At 41.9% G+C, this 24,781-nt stretch overlaps 1 protein-coding gene across 1 annotated transcript in view; it reads right to left on the reverse strand.

Moving 5' to 3' along the window:
• Positions 1-19,512: 19,512 nt before the first annotated feature.
• Positions 19,513-24,781, reverse strand: part of MLLT1 (MLLT1 super elongation complex subunit) — a 44,084-nt gene continuing 38,815 nt past the window's right edge. The window contains exon 12 of the mRNA XM_088448911.1: positions 19,513-22,014. Within this exon, the coding sequence (XP_088305037.1) occupies positions 21,886-22,014 (129 nt within the window). The 3' untranslated portion in view covers positions 19,513-21,885. The remainder of the gene's footprint in view (positions 22,015-24,781) is intronic.

The raw sequence follows: 24,781 nt of genomic DNA on the forward strand, positions 1-24,781 counted from the left end.
TTGAATTGTTTTTCTAATTAGCTTCTTACTATACCCACGATTGATAAATCTCTTCTTCAATTCTTCCTGTCTGATATCAAAAGTATCAGTATCCGAACAATTTCTCTTTGTCCGTAAAAGTTCACCCTTAGGTATTGCCTTAATCGTAGCTGGAAAATGTGAACTGGTCGAGTGAAGAATGCTATTAGTAGCTGTCAACTTCCTAAAAATATCAGTAAAGATATTACCTTCTTCATCAATATGGATTGTCAGATCAAGGAAGTTGATTGAACTTTGGCTTGTCTCATAGGTTAATTTAAGGTTCAAATCATTCCTATTGAGTATCATGATGAATTTATTAATTTCTTTCAAATGGACCTTCACAAAGAAACAGGATATCATCAATATATCGGAAGTATAGAAGAATGTTATCTGTATACATCTCCAATGATTCTTGGAATACTATTTCTTTCTCCCACCACCCCAGGTAGAGGTTAGCATAGGTAGGGGCACATGCTGTCCCCATCGCCGTCCCTCTAACCTGGAGATAGTGGGATTCATTGCATGTAAAATAATTTCGAGTTAGAACAAATTCCAAGAGTTCAATCAAAAAATCATTGTGATCACATCGTGTTCCCATCTCAAGGAAATATCTAATGGCTCCTACACCCTTATCATGGCTGATACTTGTGTATAAATTTTCCACGTCACATGACACTAGCCACACTCCTGGATTAACACTCAGATTTTGCAATTTGGTCAAAATGTCCATAGTATCACGAGTATAAGAGGGAAGTGCAATAACATGTTGTCGTAAATGTTGGTCTATATAGATACTCGCTCTGTCAAACTACCCATTCCCGATACTATGGGTCTGCCAGGAGGTTTGGTTTCATTCTTGTGAATTTTGGGCAAAAGATATAGGGTAGGGGTTTTAGGTTTATCAGTTCTTAAAAATTCCAGGTCTTGCTTATTTATTATACCATTATTGAATGCCCTTTGAATTAACCCATTGTATTCTTTAAGATATTTCTGTGTAGGGTAAATATCAATTTTTTATAACAGCTGATGTCATTAAGTTGTTTTTCAATTTCCTCAAGATACATCTTTCTTGCCCATAGTACCACATTCCCCCCCTTATCTGAGGGTTTCACAATAACATCCTGCCATTTTGAAATCTCCCATAAGGCTTTTCTTTCTCCTTTACTAATATTATCAGGGTACAATTTTTTATGTAGTAAAAGCTGATCCAAATCCTTAGATACTAAGTCTAGGTAGACCTGAACTGATGGACAAATTTTAATGTCCGGAAAAAATGTGGATTTCTTTTTTATTTTGTTTTTGTCAAAAGGTTGGGGTATATGGGTTTGATTGTCTTCCTCCAATTCCAGATCTTCCAATATCTGAAGGGCCCTTAGATCCTCTGAATCCAAAATTGTTCCCTGTGAATCAATATGGCCTTGATTATCCTTTGTAGAAGCTTGATTTAGAAAGAATTTCTTTAGAAGTATCTTTCTTGTGAAAAGATGTAAATCTTTCTCTACTTCGAATCTGTCAAAGTCTTGGATAGGGGAAAAGGAGAGACCTTTACTAAGGATTTGTATTTGATTATCAGTTAGAATCCTATTTGTTAAATTAATAATCCTTAGAGAGTCCCCAGAGGTAGATTCTGCAAGGGGCCCTGTTAATAATGTTTCCTGGATCTCCTTTCCCTTGGTTCTTCCTTCCAGTCTAGGGTCTCTCTCTTTCTTCTTCCTCCCCTGGCTCCTCCTGGTCTTCCTCCATCTATTCCTATATTTTCCCTTATCTCCCTTGGGTTGTGGCCTAAAAAATCCCTCCTAAAAGATCTATTAGGGTTTATGTTGTTGAAACTTTCTCCATCTGATGAATCAATCTTCGATGTGGAGTAATTTGAGGCTTGTGCATTCTTATTCCTCTGTGAAGAAATATTCCATTTAAACACCTTATTTTGGGAGTAATCTGTCCTATCCCTTTGAAATTTACGTCGTTTCCTTTCCATAATGTCATTTTCATAATCTTCTATTTCTTTCTTATATTTGTCATAACGTTGTTGAAATTTATCAAGGGATTCAAAATTTTAAAGTTTGTCTCCCAATTTAGAGATCTCTTGTGTTAATTGTGTCAGAATAATTTCATCATGCTTGACAAGAATTTTAATTAGATCTCTTGAACATTGGGTTAAGACACCTTCCCACTCTTTTCTAAGTTCATCATTGGCCAATTCATATGCAGGAAATAATCTCGGTCTCAAACCTCTAGGAATTAAATTGTTCCTCAAATAGCTATCAAATGTTGATTTATTCCAATAAGTTTTACTCTGTTTCATCAATGCTAATTTGAGTGTAAAGAGATCATCTGTCCAATTGTGGAAAGTACTTTCCTGATGTTCTGCATTGTCATTAAATAAAGTTTCCATATCATTTTTTAATTTATCTCGTCTATTTTCTAGATCCTTAGTGAGACTAAATTGTGACATGGTGTCGGGTGTGCAATATACAGGGTTTAAGGTATGATTTTAAAGAAACTATAATATAATTTGGTAATTACAAATCAATATATATGTATACACAGGTGCTAGACATATGGAAAAGCTGATAAACAGCAATAAATGAATTCGTACAAAAAGAAGAGAGAGGATATGTCTGCACTCTGCATAAATTGTTGTAAGATATTATATAAATGGCCCCAAAATCATATATATCGACAAATTCTTAAACGTGGGGGTGCTGCCCTATTACAACCATACTATATGAGAATAAACAAAAGAGAGAGAACCAAGGGTTGTTATCTCATGGGCGCACAAGAGTAGATATATTAAAATATAACTTTTATTATATTTAATTTAAAAATTATCCCATATTAGGGACTTGAGCAGTGAAATATAATGTTAAAGTGATAAAAAAACAACCACCAATAAGTGAAAAGAAATAAATGATATAAAAAAATAATAATAAAAAGCAAGGTCCACTATATGATTTCTGCTAATGCTAAATACTGCCTTAAGAGTATATCCTTTACTGGAATATATGAGGATCCAATAGGTACCTTATCATAAGCCTAATTGGCTGAGGTTATCCACTATGGTCTTAGTATTAAATATTTAAATGTGGTTCCTAGCACCAATTGCCTCCAATCAATATAGGAATGGTTTATCTATTAATAATTTGTGTCCGCACAGACCACAATCATAATATTCTTCTATGATGGAGAGAATATAATTGATTAAATTAATTTAAGAGTATGTATTTACTCCAAATGTAACTACAAGGCAATACTTATTTTAATTTAAGTAGCTGAATATTAGTATTGTCTACTTCATACACTCAGAATATACCCCACATATTAGAGCGACAATTGCATTTATAGAGCAGCACATCCAATTTTACTGTTCTCTATTAGTGATAATCAATTCAAGGCTGCTAATCATAAATCGCAACTGTGTGTCACTAATGATACCTAATATGTGCCAGTTTATTAAAATACCAGGTCGTAACAGATTGTAACAAATTGTAACAATAAATCAACAGCTAGTCAGATAATGACGCTGTTGCCCAGTATCAGCGCTTTACTTGTTATTGTCCAAGTGGTTCATGCAATAGGATATAGAACTAGTTGTCCATATAATGTGAGATCCACTTAATAAAAATTCCCATTATTAAGGCATAAACTGTGTGATAGTTTGTCTCTCAATAGCTGACACAGCGTTTAATGATTTGTCATAATAGATGAATTATATAGTATACATTGTTTTCATTTAGTTACATCATTCTCTAATCATCCGCTAGATCAACTGGTGCATAGTCCCATTATTAGGGCATAAACTATATGATGATTTATTCTTCAATAGCCAACACAGCTTTTAATGATTTGTCATAATACATGGGTTATATGCTATACATTGTTTTCATTTAGTTACATCATTCTCTAGCCGTCCGCTAGATCAACTGGTGCATAGTACCACAATATAATATGTCTTAAGGCAGTAATATATATTAATCTCAAATGAGGATATATTATAGTGGACCCGCTGAAACGCCAACGCGCGCGTTTCACTGCATAAGCAGCTTTGTCAAGGCTTAACCCGATTGCCTCACCCGGCAAGGTATTTAACAGAACGGAAATTTCCAATCACGTTCCAGATTAATGTCACGTGGTATAGTCAACCAATGAGAGCTTTTGTTTATGTCTCGTACGTCAGGGATCATATGATTCATCCCTCACCGTAGTTTGGTAGTGCATTCTTTAGTCCATAAACCTCCGGTCACGTTATTATTTACATCATGTGGCATTGACCATCTAGTAACTGATTCGTAAATTATACGGATCATCCTTCAATGGACTCCACTAACCCAGCAAGATATTGAACTGAATGGAAGTCTTCAGTCTCATTTCAGATTCGTATCACGTGGTATAGTCAACCAATGAAGACTTCTGTTTATATCTTATACGTCAGATGTTTCATCCATCAGCACATTTCTATGGTGTATTCCACAACGCACGAGCCTCATATCAAGTAGCTATCAATATCACGTGATCTAATAATATTTTGTTAATCTCCGTTCTTATCACAAGCCAGAAAGGTAAGTATTGACCGGTCCGTGTGGGAAAACAATATACCAACATATGGACCATCCTCTGATATACTACATTTATATAAAACCCATCAAATACATCTTAGTCACATATCTATATGAATTTTCAAATAAATATTTATTTAATAATATAAAAGGCAAAATGCTGGGAGTTAAAATATAGTAGCACTCAACATTCCAGAGCCATAACTATACATTCTGGTGTCCTGGGCCAGAAAGAGCACACATTTTTTAAATAGGGAAATTAAGTGCGTGCACAAAAAATGGGTATGGGTGTGGCCTCATGGAGAAGGAGCTTGACCTTGTGACATGTCCCCAATTTCATCACTCTGGGGGCTTTCTATAATCACACAAAGCATTGCATTGTGGTTAGTCCCATCTATAAACTCTCTATGTGAAATAATAATGACAGATTATAACAGGTTAAGCAGAGGACACTATTGTTTCTGTAAATTGGCACACAGGGAATGGGATACTGAAACATTCATTAAAAAGTACTTGGCAGTTGCAATGATAAATCAGATATGGGTTGGTGAACGGCTGATAATGGCTCCTGTATTGTAGGATGTGTCAGGTGGAGGACTACGGCCAGCTTGCAAGGTGCAATGTCCTTTTAGGAGAATAGTACCAGATACTGGTTGACCAATAGTCTTCTGGTTTATGTGATGTGGATCCTGCTCCATATACAGCTAATAATTTCATTATAGGACAATGTGCAGTCCATAGAGGACATTGTGTTACCCAGAGAGGGCTGATCTGGCCTCCTTCTATCTCCCCATTTGTTTCTCATACTCTCAATGTTCTATATTTATCCCCACAGCTGGTCCCGTCTCTGACTTCTCTTCTACCTACTGTCCTTCTCGCTACACACCTGTCCCTAGTTTCCTCCTACTTGTTCTACCTTTAATTACATATATCCTTCTTCACTGTCTCCCTTTATGCCTATGTGCCCCTTTCTTTCCCACTATGCATCATCTCTTCCCAAGTGTCTCTCTTCCTACTGTCCCTCTCTTCTACCTGCAAAAGGTATGATGATTAGCAGTGATGTGCAGTGAGGTCAATGGCTGGGGAGGCACACGTATAAAAACACAGTTTTTATATCAAAACTCTGGAGCATGACAGGGAGTATGATAGGGGAGAGAGTATGACAGGGGAGTCTCTGCCTACCCTGACTGCACGTCCTTGATAATTAGCAATGCAGTGGTCCCACCCATAGGCGAAACTAGAGATCTGGTAATGGGTGGTCCCAGTTCTAGCACCATGTCAGATATTGAAAAAAAAAAAAAAAACACCAGTGGCGTCCATCCCCATGGTGTCACCCGGTGTAGGGAGGTATGTTGTGTGCGGGGCTACGCCGCAATCCACAAAAAGGGGGTGTGGCCTTGTGAACAGGGGGCATGGTCACTTGAGAAGGGGGAATGGCCTCGCAGCCCGAACCCCAGTGGTTTGGTGTGTGTCTAAGAAGTACGGGTGAGCACTGTGCAGTGTCGGCTCCCTCACACTGTGAGGAGCACATTTAATGCTACAGTGCAGCACCCGGCTCCCATCACCTTGGTGTCACCCCTAGGTGGGTTTTTGGGACCCCAGTCAGTTTGAAAGTCTTTCTTACCTATATGGTGGTTTCTCTGCAACGGGGAACCTCTGAGGAATTTGAGCCTCACTGGGCAGAGTCTTCAGCCAGTATTCACTATTCATGTAGGAGATAACGTTGTCTGGAAGATGCCTGTTTACGTAGAAATATAACTCATGTCATCATCATAACCAGATAATATATACTGTAGTAACAGAAGCTTTTGTGCAGGAAAAATTTGAATTTCCCTGATCAAACTTCTGTGTCTCTCCAGGCTCCCCTGTGTTACTCCAGACCCCCCAATGTCTCCATCCCCAGGCCCCTCTGTGGTTCTCCAGGCTCTCTATGTCTCTCTATTTCCAGGCCACCATGTCTCTCTATCTCCAGGCCTCCTGGTCTCTCTCCATCCCCAGGACCTCCTACCTCTCTCCATCCCCAGGACCTCCTGCGTCTCTCCATCCTCAGGCCCACTTATGGCTCTCAGCCTTATTCCAGCAGCCCATGTGCGTCTCTCTGCCCCATTCCCCCGGCCCCAGTGTGCATCTCTCAGCCCCATCCCCCCGGCCTCAGTGTGCGTATCTCTGCCCCTTTCCCCCGACCTCAGTGTGTGCCTCTCAGCCCCAGTGTGCATCACTCTGCCCCAGTGTCTCTCAGCCCATTCCCCCGGCCCCAGTGTGCGTCTCTCAGCCCCAGTGTATGTCCCAGTGTGTCTCTAAGCCCCATTTCCCTGGCCCCAGTGTGCATCAGCGTCATTCCCCCGGCCCCAGTGTGCGTCTCTCTGACCCAGTGTGTCTTAGCCCAATGCCCCCAACCCCAGTGTGTGTCTCTCTGCCCCAGTGTGTCTCTAAGTCCCATTCCCCCTGGCCCCAGTGTGTGTCTGCATCATTCCCCAGCCCTGTGTTAACTCCAACCACCCCCACTAGCCCTTTGCAGTCAGCTCCAACCTCCTCCACCAGCCCCGTGTGCAGTCAGCTCCAATCCCCCACAGCCCTGTGCAGTTAGCTCCAACCTTCCTCCCAAGCCCCCTATGCAGTCAGCTCCCTGCAGTCACTGCCAGCACTTACCTGCTGCTCCTTTGCTTTGCTGCTTGTGGGAAGAGCTGCTGCTGGGCATGCACAGCAGCTCCCCCAGTGGCCATATTTTTAAGCGAACTGGGCTAATGGGTGGTCCTGTGCACCCCCAGGTCACTCCCCAGTTTCGCCTATACTCCCACCTAAGCTCTGGTTGCTAGTGGGAGTGAAAGAGGCATTCTTCCACAGCAACCTGTTGAGAAATATCATGCTAACACCACTTGACTGTAGAAGCCACCACAGCACATTTATTGTAGGCAGTGGTGGATCCAGGAGGGGGTGATCAGGGCGATCGCCCCCCGTAACACACAGCCACTGTACACAGGCAGACAGCCTGAGTGACCTGCTCAGGTTACCTCCATTCATGCTACTTGGAGCCTGGGGAACCGGGGACATGACGCATGCACTATGCTGCAAAAAGCCTGTTTTCCCCCCTAAGGGGGCGTGGCCACACCCCCTTCCTAGTGACCCGCGCCGGCTCTCCATGGACCTGGTTACAGACAGAGACAAGTACAGTAGGTTGCTGGGGGTTATGTGTGTGGGAGGAGGGCTGAGGTAGATGACTAGTGGAGTACGGGTATGCTATCATCATGGACATATATATATATATATATATATATATATATATACACACACACACACACACACACACACACCGCCCCCCTACAGCAAGAGTCTAGATCTGCCCCTGATTGTAGGGGAAGGGATTAGGAAAGATAGGGGTGTCTCTAATGCTGGCAAAGGACATTTTATGGTGACAATATAAAATATCCCATATGCATAAAGAGATATAGAATCTATAAACAGACTCATGAAAGCAAAATCTCCATATAACAACTTAATAGGATGAGAGATAAATACATCACATAAACTGCTCCAAAGAGGGCTCTTACACACTCTGGGCCTGATTTAGGTGTGCACACAAATGCCATCACATCTGACATCTCTCACGGATCCGCAATTGTGAAAATATGCTAATGACTCACTCGCTGTCCAGAGCTTAGAGTCGCCCACTGAAAGCATCTCACATCCGACGCTCACGCTCAAAATCGGAAACATTGAATACAGATCAGGCGGCCATCAGCCTTCTGTTTAAGTCTAAGTAGTCACAGTCACAGAGAGTCAGACACACAGAGGGCTCTCCTGCTGCAAACAAGGACGCAGTGGCTAATTTATGGATGCCAGTTGTCTGACACCCCTGCATTTTTCTAACCATCCCAGTTACCTTCCCCAAACACTACCTGTCACTCACTTTGCAAGTGAATCTTCTGTCTGAGCATAATCGCAATTCAGTTGCTGCACGTGAGCAATGGCTAACAATCGCTCATTCTGTGTAAATATCAACATTTCGTCTACATCTGAATCAGGTCCTCTCAGTGGTGTATGCACCCTATGCTGGCTATCAAACAAGGCCCAGCTGGATCTTGTAGTGCCACTGACTGCAGGAATGGGCTGCCTCATTGTTACTCTTTCCAAGCTATACTGTGGCTCTCACTGCTCTCCGCTGATGCTCACTTGGCTGCACCAGGATGTTCCTCTCACTTGTCAGCAACAATCCCTAAACATTCTGGACTGTTCAGACACAGGAGCTCATTCAGACCTGCTTGCTAGTTGCGGCCGCTTGCTCCCAGCTAATTTAAATTTTGCAAAGTGACGTCAAGGCAGCCGCTCGCTTGACAAGGCATTAGCACGCCCACTATGTATTGGCGAGCGATCACTTTGTGTTTATAGATGCCCACCAGTCTGTCTTTAGCCGCCCACTAGCGTACGTCATCTCCAGGAAGTATATACAACCATCGGTACATCGGGTTCCATCGAATCTAACCGCAGAGCTTGCGGTTGACTGTACCCTACCGCAAGCACTGCGAGCACTTCAGTGTATTATTCAACCAGGTGACGTGTACTTTGACGCTGTCTGTTAATTATGCACGCCCCTGAAATGGCGTGAAAACACTGACACCTGCGTCCGCATCTCCACTCCCCCGTTACTACTGCCCTGCCCGTTACCACCCACAAACGGCCTCTCCTGTCACTCATTCCACTGGGCTGTCTTTGCAGGGCGAGCGAGATAAATCCGATCGCTCATACTAGTTTGCGCACGGGCACTGCGAACTACACGCATGCACACATTAGTGAACATCGTCGGCAATGAGCGGCCGTTTGCTAGCGAGCGGGTCTGAATTAGGTCCACTGTCCCCAACTATAAGTGCTCTCTCCTCTCCAGGGATTTTACATGCAGCCTCTCTCCTATTACTTGCTCCACTCCCAGGTTTTCCTCACAATCCTGCTTCACCCGTAGGTATATGCGGGAGACGTCATGACTCCTCACGCATCACAGGCCCACACAGCGCAGAAGCCGGGTGACCGTGAGTATACGGATATTAAGGAGGCGGTGTGGAGTGCACTGCTAGCGTAACATGCATTGCAGCGGGCGCACTACAATAGGAATTGCAGCGACATGTTCGCATTGTAAGTTCCTCCCTGTGCGATGGCTCTGCCTGTACGCACCACCCTTCTTACGACCCTGCAACATATACTATGTATGTATTTATCTACATTCTTATCTTCTTTTGGAGGTCATCCTCATGTGAAGCTGTGACTACAAAGCATTCCCCCAGTGTACTAGTAACTCCATGTTGACACCAGAATGGTTAAAACATTATCATGAATGTTGACACCTGGAAAATGTAAAAATATGAAATCTCAACTTTATCAAAATGTCGACAGCTGGGTTCGGGGTTATAGTAAAGTTGGTCAGTAAGTCAATGTGATTTTCAGCTATGTCGACATTTCATCAGTGTTGAAAAACTTTAATCATATTTAGATATTTACTGCACTTCCAGTTTGTTTTTTTATTAGCACCCAGTGGAGTTGCCCTTTTCTGTTTGTCACAATCATTTTGTTGTCTGTGCTCATGACCCTAACTAGAGTTGTGCCAGGATGGCAACTGCCCGTGGCGCTGGTCAAACGAGCACCATCCAGGGTATAGGGAAAACTACAGCAGTCCTCCTGGCCTGGCATTCAACACCACCTCCATTAGTGGAGTCACAATGCCAGGACAACTGTGCCCCACCCAGCATTATAAACAATACAGGTGGTGCTGCTGTCTGTTAGCCCACTGCTCCCTCATTCTTTGCTGATCTACATGTCGAGATAATGAGAAGTCACCTGCATAAAGTGACAGGACAGGAGCTGCTGCAGCATTCATAGAAGCTCTGATCAGCAAGTCAGTAAAAACAAAAATATGTTGGGAGAGGGGGGTTTGGGGGTTAGCAATGTGACATTGTGAATAGGAGGAATACACAGTGTGACATAATGTGAACAGGGGGAATACACAGTGTGACAATGTGAACAGGGGGAACATACAGTGTGACATAATGTGAACAGGGGGAACATACAGTGTGACATAATGTGAATAGGAGGAACACAGTGTGACATAATGTGAATAGGAGGAACACACAGTGTGACATAATGTGAACAGGGGGAACATACAGTGTGACATAATGTGAATAGGAGGAACACAGTGTGACATAATGTGAATAGGCGGAACACACAGTGTGACATAATGTGAATAGGCGGAACACACAGTGTGACATAATGTGAATAGGGGGAACACACAGTGTGACATAATGTGAATAGGGGGAACACACAGTGTGACATAATGTGAATAGGGGGAATACACAGCGTTTTATTAAAACTTCACTTTATAGACATTAAAATATGCTTGCATCTATTTTTAGGTACTCCAAATTTGCCAGGACTACTTATTTTCTCCAAAAATACTGCTTTATGCCATTTTTCACCACTGGTTCAAAGAAGCTAATTAGAGGCTATTGAACCAACTTAACCACTTAACTTTCCCAAAAACCGCTCCAAAATTGTCAAGTTTTTTTTACGAGTGAATTAGGTGAGGAACATCCATTTTAACTTATCCAAAATGGTTTCATAAAAATTTTTTTTTTTTATTTTTAAGATTTGTAAAAAAAAAAATCGGGTTTTAAAATAACTGAACATCGGAACCACCATCGGAACATTGGACAACATTGCAACGTTCAATTAGAGACCGGATACAGGAACCAGGTATGTCAGGGGTGTGAGGGGGGAGGTTAACTTACTTTTCCCCAGCTGTTGCTCAGTTCTGCAGTGATCGGCAGCACAGCAGACAGAGGGGGAGAGGGTGCCGACAAGCAGAGGGACCGGAAGGTCCCTCTGAGAGCAGCAACTGCGGGAAGATTTTCTTCCTGCAGCCGCCCTCATGTTTATCTGGACGAAATTTTACATCCAGTACAGATAAAACAGAAAATTACGTCCATGCCAGGAAAGTGGTTAAGTACCCCAAACAGTTTTATTAGGACTATTCGGGCATTACTACATTGATCCCCAATGTTTCTGCATCTTTTTTGGGGGTTCAGGCTGATTTCCCAGATTCTGACATCACTTTCCGCCTGTTTTCGCGTCTTTTGGAATTGAATATGGTGAATAGCAGGGACGCGCACGATAAATTTCCGCGTCCAAAAGATGTGATGTAGGCAAAAAATCGGGCAGGCTGAACTTTATCTCGGATGCAAAACTAATTGAATACCGCCCATAATGTGAATATGGGGAATACACAGTGTTACATATAATGTGAATAAGGGGGAATATACAGTGTGACATAATGTGAATAAGGGGGAATATACAGTGTGACATATAATGTGAATAAGGGGGAATATACAGTGTGACATATAATGTGAATAAGGCGGAATATACAGTGTGACATAATGTGAATAAGGGGGAATATACACTGTGACATATAATGTGAATAAGGGGGAATATACACTGTGACATATAATGTGAATAAGGGGGAATACACAGTGTGACATATAATGTGAATAAGGGGGAATATACACTGTGACATATAATGTGAATAAGGGGGAATATACACTGTGACATATAATGTGAATAAGGGGGAATACACAGTGTGACATATAATGTGAATAAGGGGGAATACACAGTGTGACATATAATGTGAATACGGGGGAATACACAGTGTGACATGTGAATAGGCGGAATACACAGTGTGACATATAATGTGAATACGGGGGAATACACAGTGTGACGTGAATAGGGGGAATACACAGTGGCCCTGATTCAGAGCCGGACGCTCTGACCAGAGCGCTCGCTCTGAATCAGGGCCGTCCTATTTAAATGTGGAGCGGCCTCTTGGACGCTCGCATAGCTGTGGGTTACCACCCACAGCTTATGCGAGCGTCCATGATGATGGTCGCGATGGTCAAGACCATCGCGACCATCGGGCTTGCGACGAGACCCTGCGGTAGGGTCTCGTGGCCGCAAGCCCTGGAGTGATTTTGGCTCTATCAGAGACAAAATCACTCCCACTGACATCACTAGTGATGTCAGTGGGGCCGGACCCAGACGGTAGGCGTTCCCATGGGAACGCCTCCGTCTGGCAGCCACGCCCCCGGCACTCCCACCAAAGGGGGCGTGCTATCAGTCACCATCGACAGCACGCCCCCTTTGGTGCGAGACCCGGAGTGACAGCTTGGCTCCCTCCGTCGTGCGCATGCGCATTGGGGTAACTTCGACCCACTTGCGAGCGTCCTGCGCTCGCGAGCAGGTCTGAATGAGACCCAGTGTGACATATAATGTGAATAGGGGGAATACACAGTGTGACATATAATGTGAATAGGGGGAATACACAGTGTGACATATAATGTGAACAGGAATACACAGTGTGACATATAATGTGAACAGGGGGAATACACAGTGTGACATGTGAATAGGGGGAATACACAGTGTGACATGTGAATAGGGGGAATACACAGTGTGACATATAATGTAAACAGGGAATACACAGTGACACAAATGTGAACAGGGGGAATACACAGTGTGACATATAATGTGAACAGGGGGAATACACAGTGTGACATGTGAATAGGGGGAATACACAGTGTGACATGTGAATAGGGGGAATACACAGTGTGACATGTGAATAGGGGGAATACACAGTGTGACATATAATGTAAACAGGGAATACACAGTGACACAATGTGAACAGGGGGAATATACAGTGTGACATATAATGTGAACAGGGGGAATACACAGTGTGAAATGTGAATAGGGGGAATACACAGTGTGACATATAATGTGAATAGGGGGAATACACAGTGTGACATATAATGTGACCAGGAGGAATACACAGTGTGACATGTGAATAGGGGGAATACACAGTGTGACATAATGTGAACAGGGGGAATACACAGTGTGACATGTAATGTGAACAGGGGGAATACACAGTGTGACATGTGAATAGGGGGAATACACCGTGTGACATATAATGTGAATAGGGGAATACACAGTGACACATAATGTGAACAGGGGGAATACACAGTGTGACATATAATGTGAATAGGGGGAATACACAATGTATCATTACTGCGCTAATTAAAAATATATTTATTTGAGAAATGGCAGAAAATAATCAATCTGAACTAAATGTAAATAAATAAAAATATATATTTAATCACATAAAATATACACAAACAGTACACAGTCTCAATAGTTATCAGATATATGTAATACACTTTATTTCCTGTCAGGCTCATATAATATCCAATATAAACTGTAGCAGCAATATTTGATTTAAACATCACATCCCAATTACATTTATGTCTTTATCAATGTTTAAGAAGATTTGTAATTGAGAGTGTTACTCTCTATGCCCATACTCAATTGCATCCGCATTGATCCATATGGTTATATTGGGCAGTGTATATAGACGCTATTATGTTGTGAAGTATTGTCCACGATATTAACCCCGTTCTGGCTGAATTTATTCAGTCTGGCTAAGAATCCAGCTTATGGTGCATACACATGGTCAGATATTTCTTCAGATCTGAACGATAACGATTTAAAAAAATCGTTCAATCGTTCATATCTGAAAGAAAAATCTGACGTGTGCAACAATGAACGATGAACGTTCCCATTTGTCAGATAACGATATCTGACATCTGATGTGTTTGCAGTCAGTTTTGTACAATTTCCATTCTTTTTAATACAGGCTGAAATCATTCAATCGTTTGCAAATCGTTCATCTGACATATCTGACAGTGTGTATGCACCTTTACAACAAGTGAGCCGCTTTTGTGTATACTCACTACAGATGTTCCGTCTGCACAGCGTATTTTGTCTGACCGCAATCAGTCTCGTGACAACTGTGCTATCCTTTATTAGCACCTACTGTACGCCTCTCAGGTTGTCAGCAGCAAGCCGGTAAGTTTAATCACTATAGGATCTTTGTAATACCAGCGGGGAAGATGACATCCATAGTCTAACAATGGTAGGATCTCCAGTGACTGCAGTTTTACTTGTGTACTGGTCAGCGGTAAGCTGGTGAGTATAATCGCCACAGGACCTCTGTAATGCCAGGGGGAAAATTACATCCAAAGACTTGCAGCGGTAAATGTCCTATAACTGCTATTACACCTGTGGATATCCAGGATGCTATGACCATCAAGGGGGTCAATAATTCGGGATTCGCTGACGCGTTTCCCCTCTTACCACCGGAGGCTCTCTTAAAGAACAGGGGGAATACACTACGTGACATATAATGTGGGGTATTCACAGTATGGCATATAATGTGAATTAACACAAACAATTGAAACTGTGCTAATCAATACAGAATATCCATATGAAAAAATCATTAAATACCAGTATGGCAGAATAAGGAATGGTCACAACACATCAATGCAAAGTAGAATAGAGATTTAATACAAGATACGAATATTAAATATTGTAATCAAATTAAATATTAAAAAATCATTATATTGCACTTGATAGTAAATAATCCAGGTCACATATATGCCCTAGGAATGTTAGTTCACGCTGTAAGAGAACAATATAACATGAACCATTTGTATAGTTAGTCTCAATGATTTAAATGCATATAATGGAAATAGAAAGAGTCTCCTATGGCTAGAAATGTGTTTGTGGAACTACATGTCCCAAGAGTACTGTATATAAACAGTCACAGACCCAATAAATAATGGAAGCTGATTATATTACCAGAAGGTCCGGCTAGAGTAATGCGCTCCCAGGTCCATCATGCAGTGGGGTTAACCACCGGGTTAGCTGATCTTTAAGGTTGGCGCTCACTGCTGCCGACACTTCCAGCTCAGAGGAACGAGTGGTGCAGTCAGCGCCGCTATACAATACAATGAGCTCCCGGCGTACACCGGAGACACCTCTCCCAATGCCAATGCAGTCATGCCATTTTTTAGGTGAATTTCTGTAAAAAGCTCAAAAATGGATTGAATTATGTAGGAAATGTATTTTGAAATTTCTGGAATTCAGGGTGATTTCCCCACTTTTTCATTTAGTTTCCTAAAGTTGTGCACTATAGAATTACCTCACAGGTGCCACATTAAACATTTTCTATTTGAATAGCAAGGGTTGCAGGGGCGTGCATGGGTGTTAAATTGACAATCAGTAAAATCTTAACTTAATGCAGTTAATTGAATTTCCCACTATGGACCGTATTCAATTAGACGTGAAAAGTCCTGTATTTGCATGCCGGGCTTTTCGCCGACAACGCCGGTTTACCTTGCGAAAAAGCAGCATTGCACGCATCCCTGGTTTTCGCCGTATTCAATTCCAAAGACGCGAAAATGGTACCAGGTGAAACGCAAACAGGCGAAAAGTGCTGTCAGTTTTGGGGAAATCAGCCTGACAGATGCCAAAAGATGCACTAACATTGGGGATCATGGTAGATGCTCCCGATTAGCCCTGCTGAAGCTATTTGGGGTACTTAAATTCTCTCATGTGCTGCTAATTCGCATCTTTGCACAAGTGGTGAAGAATAGCATTTAACATGTTTTTTTGGTGAAAATAAGTAGTCCCAGCAAATTTGGGGTACATGAAAATGGGTGCAAGCATGGTTAAAAATTGCAAAAGTGAAGTCTTAAAAAAAGCGTTAAAAATGCACCATCAGCAAGCACCTGCAATCAAAAATACACCTCCCCTATACTTGCAGACCCTCCCCAAAGTCTATTTCGCTAGTTTTTAAGTTTGTACCCCAACTTGAATACGGGGATAAGTTTCTGCTGGAGAAATGACGTCACCGGCGAAACTTTGGCAAAAAACTGCTTTTCGCCGCTAATTAAATATGGCCCTTTGTGTAGGTCTGTTTCACTGTAGGAATGAGATCATATTATCCATGTCATAAATTGCATGTATGTCCTATATGATGTTGCTTTATCACACAGACACTTGAGTTACTTGGCCCTCTCCACAGCATGCAGTTTGCCAGATCTACGAGCCACCCATTCTGTGTCATTACATCAGTTTCAATAATGCTATCTGAAACAGAGTACCACCATATTGTAAACAACTCAGTGTATGTAGAGGTACTGATGTATGTGTTTGGTGGGTCTGGTATGTTTGGTCGACAGTGGTCTTGTCGACATTAATCATGTCTACACGGATGACATGTCGACATGATAGACTGTTCACAAACCGTTCCTGGTGGACTAGCGGTGTCTTACCTGGTCCGGGCTGCAGCGTCGTCTTCTGGGTCCAGGCAGCCACATGAGTAGATATCTCAGGAGCGACGTTCTGGAGTGTATTCCTCCAGCTATCCCTAATCCCTACCGCTCCTTGTAGTACCTAACCCCAACCCTACGTATCATGCTTCGTGAAACTTCTCTGGTTACCTTTCTATACATGGCTTCAAACCTATTACCTATTACCAACTACATGTGATTTTCTTGGGCAACACTAAATTTATCGCAATGTCCCTAAAAATATTGAGAGAGACAAAAGGCTCTAAATTGGAACTGTATATTTTTTTGTAGTGTGGCTTGGTTGTGGGGTAAGACAGGTGTACGCAACCTGTGGAACTACATTATCCCAGCATACCCTGTCAGTTTTGCTGTTAAGTTATGCTATAACTGTGGCAGGGCATGCTGGGATGTGTAGTTCCACAGAAGCTGGAATGCTACAGGATGCCAACCATTGGAATAGGATGAGCATGAACAATTTACCAAACACTGCTTCGCCTACAAAATTATGTGCAACCATTAGACCCATAGCCCATAGGTGTTGGGGAATAATTTACGCTGCGGGCTGCAGTGTTATTTAATTCGGCAATTCAAGCTTCATTAAATGTTGCCTCATCTTTGAATATACTGATTTATACCTACGGCACAGGAAAGCTAATTCTTTAACAACATCTGAATATTTATCTTTTTCTAATAATTAAGTATGCAAACATGGGAGCTCATTCAGACCTGATCGCAAGTCGCAGCCGCTTGCTGGCAAAAAGGGGACAGATATTTAAATGAAGTGCTTGCACTGCGTCACGTAAGGATGCCCTCTATGTTTTAGCGAGCTACGGCAAAGTGCGCACGCAAGTGTATAAAGACGCCCCCTTGCTACTCGCAACACACGCCATCTCCGGGAAATGTAGGATTAATCGGGACATGCGGGCGTCCGCAACACCACTCCCCCGTTTACAAGCACCTTACCCTGTTACCACCCACAAACGTTACTGTCACTCAGACTTGCGACCTGATAGTGGCTTACGAGCAGCCAAACAGATCGCAAACACTGGCTTGCGCACACGCACTGCGAATTATACGCATGCGCAGACGGACGAAAATCTCTCAGAGCGAGCGCATCTTAGCGACCGGGCCTGAATCAGCTCCAGGGTCTCCACTTTTACACAAGTCTTTATCTTCACGTTGTGCTTCAAAAGGTATAAACCCTTTTAACATTTTCTCCACAGCACTGGCAATGAAAAGGTTTATCATCAACCTTTCTATTTTTAACCAGTGTGTTCAGATTTCCAAAACGCATCATCATAGATCGTATACCAGTTTTTCCAACATTTGAAAACTTTAATATTTAATAAGATGCCCATATTAATGCATAACGTGTCGTGTTTAATTTGATCTAATTGTACTGTTCATAAAGTCTCAGCTGAAATGCTATTTGTTATTACAGGTAAAAAATACTGTTTACAGACAATATTTTTTAATGGTGATAAAATTCATATTCACCTGTCCTGATGCAGAACTCATTGTTGCTCTGTGAGTAGTGTTGTCACACTGGCTCCATTATCAGCTGCAACCAGAAAGATCATCTGCATGCAGGAGCGTCCTTCTCCTTCCAGCAGGGCTCTACCAAAGGACTATAGCCACACCAGGATTAGTGCGTCCTCACCAACGCTCACTGTGGTCTTATATTTGTACTACATGAAACGCCTACAGTTTACTCAGGAACAGGGGAATTGGACAGTAAATGATTGGAAGAGAGTCATGTGGTCTGACGCTTACAATGACACCATGCAGATTGTAGGGTGAGGATATGGAGACAGCAGCATGAAAGCAAGTATCCTTCTTGCGTTGTGATGACTCCTCAGGCTGGTGGAGGCAATGTTATGGAGATGTATTTGGACTAATAATCCCCACGAAACATACTGCCAGTTAGTGCAATCCATGCCTAGAGGAAATCAAGTCCTAAGGGCAAAAGGTGGCCCGACAAAGTACTAACCTTCTGGTTAAAATAATTTGGCCACTCAGTACATGTATATACAGTATATATATCTTTACATAGACATATAGTATACAGAAACAGCTTACATACATATATGATTTATATTTCTGCATTGTAACACTGTGGATCACATACTACTGTATTTCATAGGGCCCTACTATTGCATTCTCCAACACAGTGCCCTGCTAGATTTTGTTTTATTTAAACAGTTACCCAGCTAGATGTACTATTATAGCGGGTGCACTACTGACATCTCTCTGGAATGTAAAGGTCTGAAGCACTATTGAGATGGAAAGCAAGATTAACAAGGAGTCATGCTAGAAAATGTACTTGGTTTCCATGGCACTCTAGATTTGTAATAGATGATAAACGTCTACCCTGCCCACATAGGAAATTATTTTACACCCAACCTAGATCTTTTTTTTTTCAACTATGTTCTACCACTGGCAGGCCTGCGTATCCTGTGAATACACAGACTTGGTGTCTGAACACAGGATAATATTTATACTTATAATTACTTTAATGTGTACATTTAAAGAAAAAAAATAATTGTTACATTTCTGGCTGTGAACCCACTTGGCATGGCATAATGAAAGGTTGAAAAACTTGGATTTGATAGAAAAAAAAAAAAAAAGAATGAAACTGCATAAAAGTAAATTTTTTTTATATAAGCTTAAAAAAGGTGGTAGTGTTTTTATTGTACAGAATAAAAGTCCATGCAACAGAAAAGATTTTCTTGATCTTTATTTCATTTTTTCCTATAAAAACTCTTGCAAGATTCCCAATATTAAAATAAAAATAATACAAGACCAAATATCTATGCATCTTTAGCAATAGTTTCCAACCATCAGCTTGGTTCAAAACCAAATTCACTTTGCTCGATACATTAATAAATACTTCTTGGACAATAAAACAGTTTGATTATAGAGGTCTTTAGTCTCATTTAAAAATGTATGTTCAGAACTCGCCAACCAATAAGAATTGCTAAATGTGCATCACGTGAGCCCAATACCATTAAGTCTGCAGCTGGTAGCTGTAGAAATACATATCCAGTCTGGCATGAAAGTGGTTGACACAAAGTTGTCCTATTAATAATGATTTATTTTCCAAACCCTTGATTATTTAACGGTCTTAAAATAATACCTTTAAGGTAACTTTTTCCGAGGAAGAAATACATCCTTATTCCCAGCTCCCAATGCCCAGTGGAAAACTGAAGTCATTTTGCAATCAACAACAAATACTGATATCAAATGGAGGGAATCAAATACTGTGTGGAAGCCCCAAACTCTAAACATCTGTCCTTAAAAATACAGTATATGAGTGCAGTTGTATCCTCCCGGGGCGGGAAGAGAGTGCTTGAGAAAAGAAAAAAAAATGTTTCAACTTTTTTTAGTGTTGCTATTTTAAAAAGGAGAGCTAGTCCTGTTCAACAAAACATGATAGGGGAAAAGGCTAAAATTTGTCTATAATCATCATGAATGACATAAATGATTTGCAGAAGCAGATAATACATTAAAAAAGTGACCAAAAAGTGGGGTCGATCACATTAATTTCTAATTTTGGTCCTAAATGGGACCCAACGTTGGTCCAGAATGGGTACCGTATAAAAAAAGGAGTGTAACAATAAAAGTATAAAAAATAAAATAAACATTAGTGTTTTACATTTCAGGGACAGGCTGTTTAATAAAACGTATAATTATATCCTACCAGCCAAACATTTTCTGTCCAAATTCAGAATGTTCACTGTAGTAGGAAGAAGTATTCCTGAACACAGATGATATCTATTAATAGTCAACACAATGACCCGCACTTTTCTCTTAGAGTGAAGCAGGTTGTAGTGTTGACAAGTGTGTGAGTAGTTAGGATTGGCAGTCCGATTAACTTTTGTGTCTATTTGGAAATAGCACAAAATGACCCTTGAAGTTGTAAATTCTGGAGGTTTCCTGCTGGAACCTATACAGTAAGCAGTGTCCTATATAAATACTCCTCTTCCTTCCTAAAACACTTGTACCTGTACACCCTTCTGCTATTCAGAAAGCCAATACAGTTAGAAGCACGTAAAAGCCCTTCCAATATCAGAATGTAATGATTACAAATTACATTATTAAAAACATACAACCCCCATCATCTCCTTAACCGGTACATTTTGAATCTCTTGTTCAATAAAATAAAAATTGTAAAATTACAAGATGATTCAAAGCAAATCCTTGTTCCATTCTTACCCGTCAAAAAAAAAAAAAAAAAAGAAAAGAAAAAAAAAAAAAAATGAGTAATAGTCTGCCTCTCCAGGCCATCTTATACATAAAATACATACATACATATATATATAATATATATATAATATACAGCTTACAGATTCAATGTTCCGTAATGCTTCTGTAGCAGAGTGAAGCCAGTGCTCTCCTTGCTCATCATAAATACAAGAAACTCTCTGCCTAACATAGAGAGAGAGGGAGAGAAAGAGGAGAGAAAGGGGATCTACTACAGATTATTATTTCAGTGAGGCATCGGAATCACTCCCACCTCATACCTCTACTGTATGGTTTCATGATTTTTGTAAGAAATCCTGTGGGTTTAGCACAAACGTTTTTACACGCTTAGTCTGAAAATACAGAAATAAAAAAATCTTACTGTATGGATACAGCCCAACTGAAAGTTAATTTTCTTAAAACAGGTTGTGTTTGTATGTAAATATATATTACGGTCTGTCCAGATGTCTGCGCTGCCTAAGAATTGTTCATATACTTCTATTTCATGCTTATATTCTTCTAGCCCACAGACTTCTATCACTAAGAATTGCATCATCTGCAGTGTGGAGTTTTATCTGTATTTTGAAAGAAAAAAAACATGATTCCTGCTAAACCTTACACTCTAAGAGGGTAAAAAAAAAAAAAGAAATCACACATAAAATCTTGCACGCTGGAGTGATTTCCCCCCATGTAGGATTAGCCTAGATGGCTCAGTTAGAAAGTTCCTATTTGCTGGGAGCAGCTGGTCAATCCCAAAAGTGATTGCACAGACCAGGAAAAGTTTAAGGAATGAGGGTGTTAACTGCCCCACAACACTCTTCTCTCTCCTTCCTTCCCAGTCTACTTGGGGGTCATGTAGCTCCAGCTTCCAGGTAACTCTGCAGCTTACGGACAGTCGTCTCATCCAATGAAAAGAGGTCAAAGTCAAAAGTTGTGTTGGTGACATTGAAGTGTCCCGTTTCTTCTATGAGGTTGACAATCTTGAAATCAGAGGCACAGACACAATAAGAAGCAGAGAAAATAGTAGCCACTGAATATTGGTCCAGGTAATGATATGTATTAGCACATTTTTACAGTTTTACTAATAAAGGTGAAACTGTATTTCCATAATGGTACTACTAGATGTACGCACCGCAATAAGAGGTTAATAAGCTAGTTCTTCAAAACATAGGCCTACAAAGCATGTCTACATATTGTAACCTGATATAAGAGAGTTTATTTTACCTTTATTGTTATTTATTTATAATACTTGAGGGGTGGGATTCATTGTAAAAGTAGCTGCTAAAGATATAATTCTCTTTGCTAGCCTCTGACATTACTAGTCATCAAATAGAATACATTTTCACTACGGTGGCCATAGTAGGATTCCTCGTCCATGCCAGAGTGAGACTATACTTTACATTTCTTCTTACACTGTAATGAACTATACTTAAATGCTTTCTAACTAATTTCTATCTTTCACCTTCAAATTTATCCCAGTGAATAAAATGAACATTGTGCAATGCCTGCCCCATGAAATAAACTAGTCAGAGACAAATTAACAACATTGATAGATTGAGTGTTGAGTGTCTGCTCTATGTAAAAGCAACTATAAAATCCATGATATATTGGGGCAGATTCAATTAGCTGCAAGGGGGACGATTGGTGTTGCAGCAGCGTGGAAATGCCACCAATGGCAGGACATCTCGACCTCCTCGTGGCTTGATCTCGCCCCGAACCAACGAGTATGGAGCATTAAGCTGCATGGACTTGTGGGCTAAGTTTAATGAAATCGAATAGTAGATACCCAATACCGATACAGATTTCCTTCAGCTCATCAGACATACAGTAATATCCAGCTGCAGCTGACTGGGGCTGGGGGGGGGGGGGGGGGGATTTCTATAATAGTGTGCATGCACAGAATCGCGATCTCATGCATACGTACAAAATAACAAACTGGCTGGCTTCTAAAGACTGCTTCAGCTGCAACCCCTAGAAGGGCGGCAGTGATAGCGGGGGAGTGGCTTACCATGGGAAGCGCTCTATGCTATCGCAGTACGGTCTGGCAGTCCCAAAGTTAACACCTCTACCTGGGATAGCCTATCCATCGTGTGAGAGATAGGGAGCGTTTCCAATGCGAGGTCACTGCCACTGCTAGTCAGTCCCCTGCAGGAATCAGATATTACTGGGAGGCTGCAGCTGGTTATATCCCTTTCCTATGCAGAGCTGTACATAGCTTTGAAGACTGTGTTGTGTGACTTGGTGGCTTTGAAGCAAAACAAAAAGTTTCATCGCCACATTATTGGAACTGGACTTTCACAAGAACTACAACATAGAAAAGAGAGAGAGAGACCAGAGACACCATACAACCATTAATAATTATACATCATAAACATAAAATAGACCCATATGCATTTAGAACTATATAGCAAGTCTATAGCAAGGGGTGAATTTTGGGGCGTGGGGCCCCTTGAACTGCTCTGGCTGGACTTTTTTGGGGCATCACCACTTAACACTTATTTTTAACACTTTATATCACTCTATGTTTGTTTTTTATTTATGCTACAATTTCACACATTTATTTTTCATTTTTCTAACACTTCCAACACTGAGCAGCCACTTTCACTTACCCAACACTTCACTGCTATTTTTTATTTTGTGTGGTGCCCTGGGGTGGTTTGGCTGGGATGGTTTGAGGGTGCCCCACGCCCCAGACATGAACCCCCATAGTGTTAGGGACTTACCCAAACAGGTTACCTTGACGAAGGTGGGTAAGCTCATAACCAAATTTATGCCAAAAACCTCATTTATGATGTATAATTATTAATGGTTTTATGGTACATCTGGTCTCTCTCTGTTGTAGTACTAAGGGGGATATTTAATAAACGTATTTTTCGCCCAACATCGCATTTTTATTTTCTCCATATTTAATAGAAATTTCGTGCTGGGACAGGCGAAGCGCAAACGACCTGTCCCGGCGAAGACATGAGGGCTGTAATGCGATTTTTTTCGTCTTGCATGTGTGTGTTAGCACAGGTGCATTGCGGGGCCAGGAAGAGGCAGATGACGTCAGACGCCGAGGAGGACAGCGAGGGTGCCAGCGGAGAGGAGCAAGGGCGCTGGCGGAGAAGACTGTGAGAGCGTGCGCGGATGTCAGAAGGTAAGGGTTTTTTTTTTTTTACCTCTAGGTGACCTCTGGGCATAGCGGGCAGCGTGGTCAGTGATGGCAGCTGAAGATGGGCATGCGGACATTTGGGGGGGGGGGGGGGGGGTTTGTAGCTTCCGGAGTAGAGGGGTATTTTTTTGTGTGCTGTGCAAGGGGCTGATGGCAGCGGCCACTGTGCAGGGGGTTTGTGTGGGGGCTATTGGCAGGTGTCAGTAGCGTTATTCCCTCCCAAATGTAGTTATTCCCTGCCGCTCCATGGCCCAGCATATCCGGCCGGCAGCAGCATCAGCCTCCCTCCCAATCTTAGCAAGTGCTGGGCTACGGAGGCAGGCTGTTCGCACTGCATGACCTCTTCCAGGGGAGAAGGTAGGAAGAGCCTGCAATGGGGAATAGAGGGCTGGGGGGGGATCAGTTGGCGGCTGCCTGTGCGGGTTGCAGGGGTTGATCTGATGGCCACTGTTGGTGTATGGGGGGTTGGCTGCGGGACGTGTTTGTGCCTGATGGCCACAGTTCGTGTATGCAGAGGAGTGGGCTACAGGGAGGGGAGTGGGTCTGATGGCCACTGTGCAGGGGGATGGGGGTTGTCAGCTGCCCTGTTCTCC

Source organism: Taudactylus pleione, unplaced genomic scaffold (assembly GCF_031769625.1).
Source record: "Taudactylus pleione unplaced genomic scaffold, aTauple2 ptg000471l, whole genome shotgun sequence".
In the NCBI taxonomy this organism is placed as follows: Eukaryota; Metazoa; Chordata; class Amphibia; order Anura; family Myobatrachidae; genus Taudactylus; species Taudactylus pleione.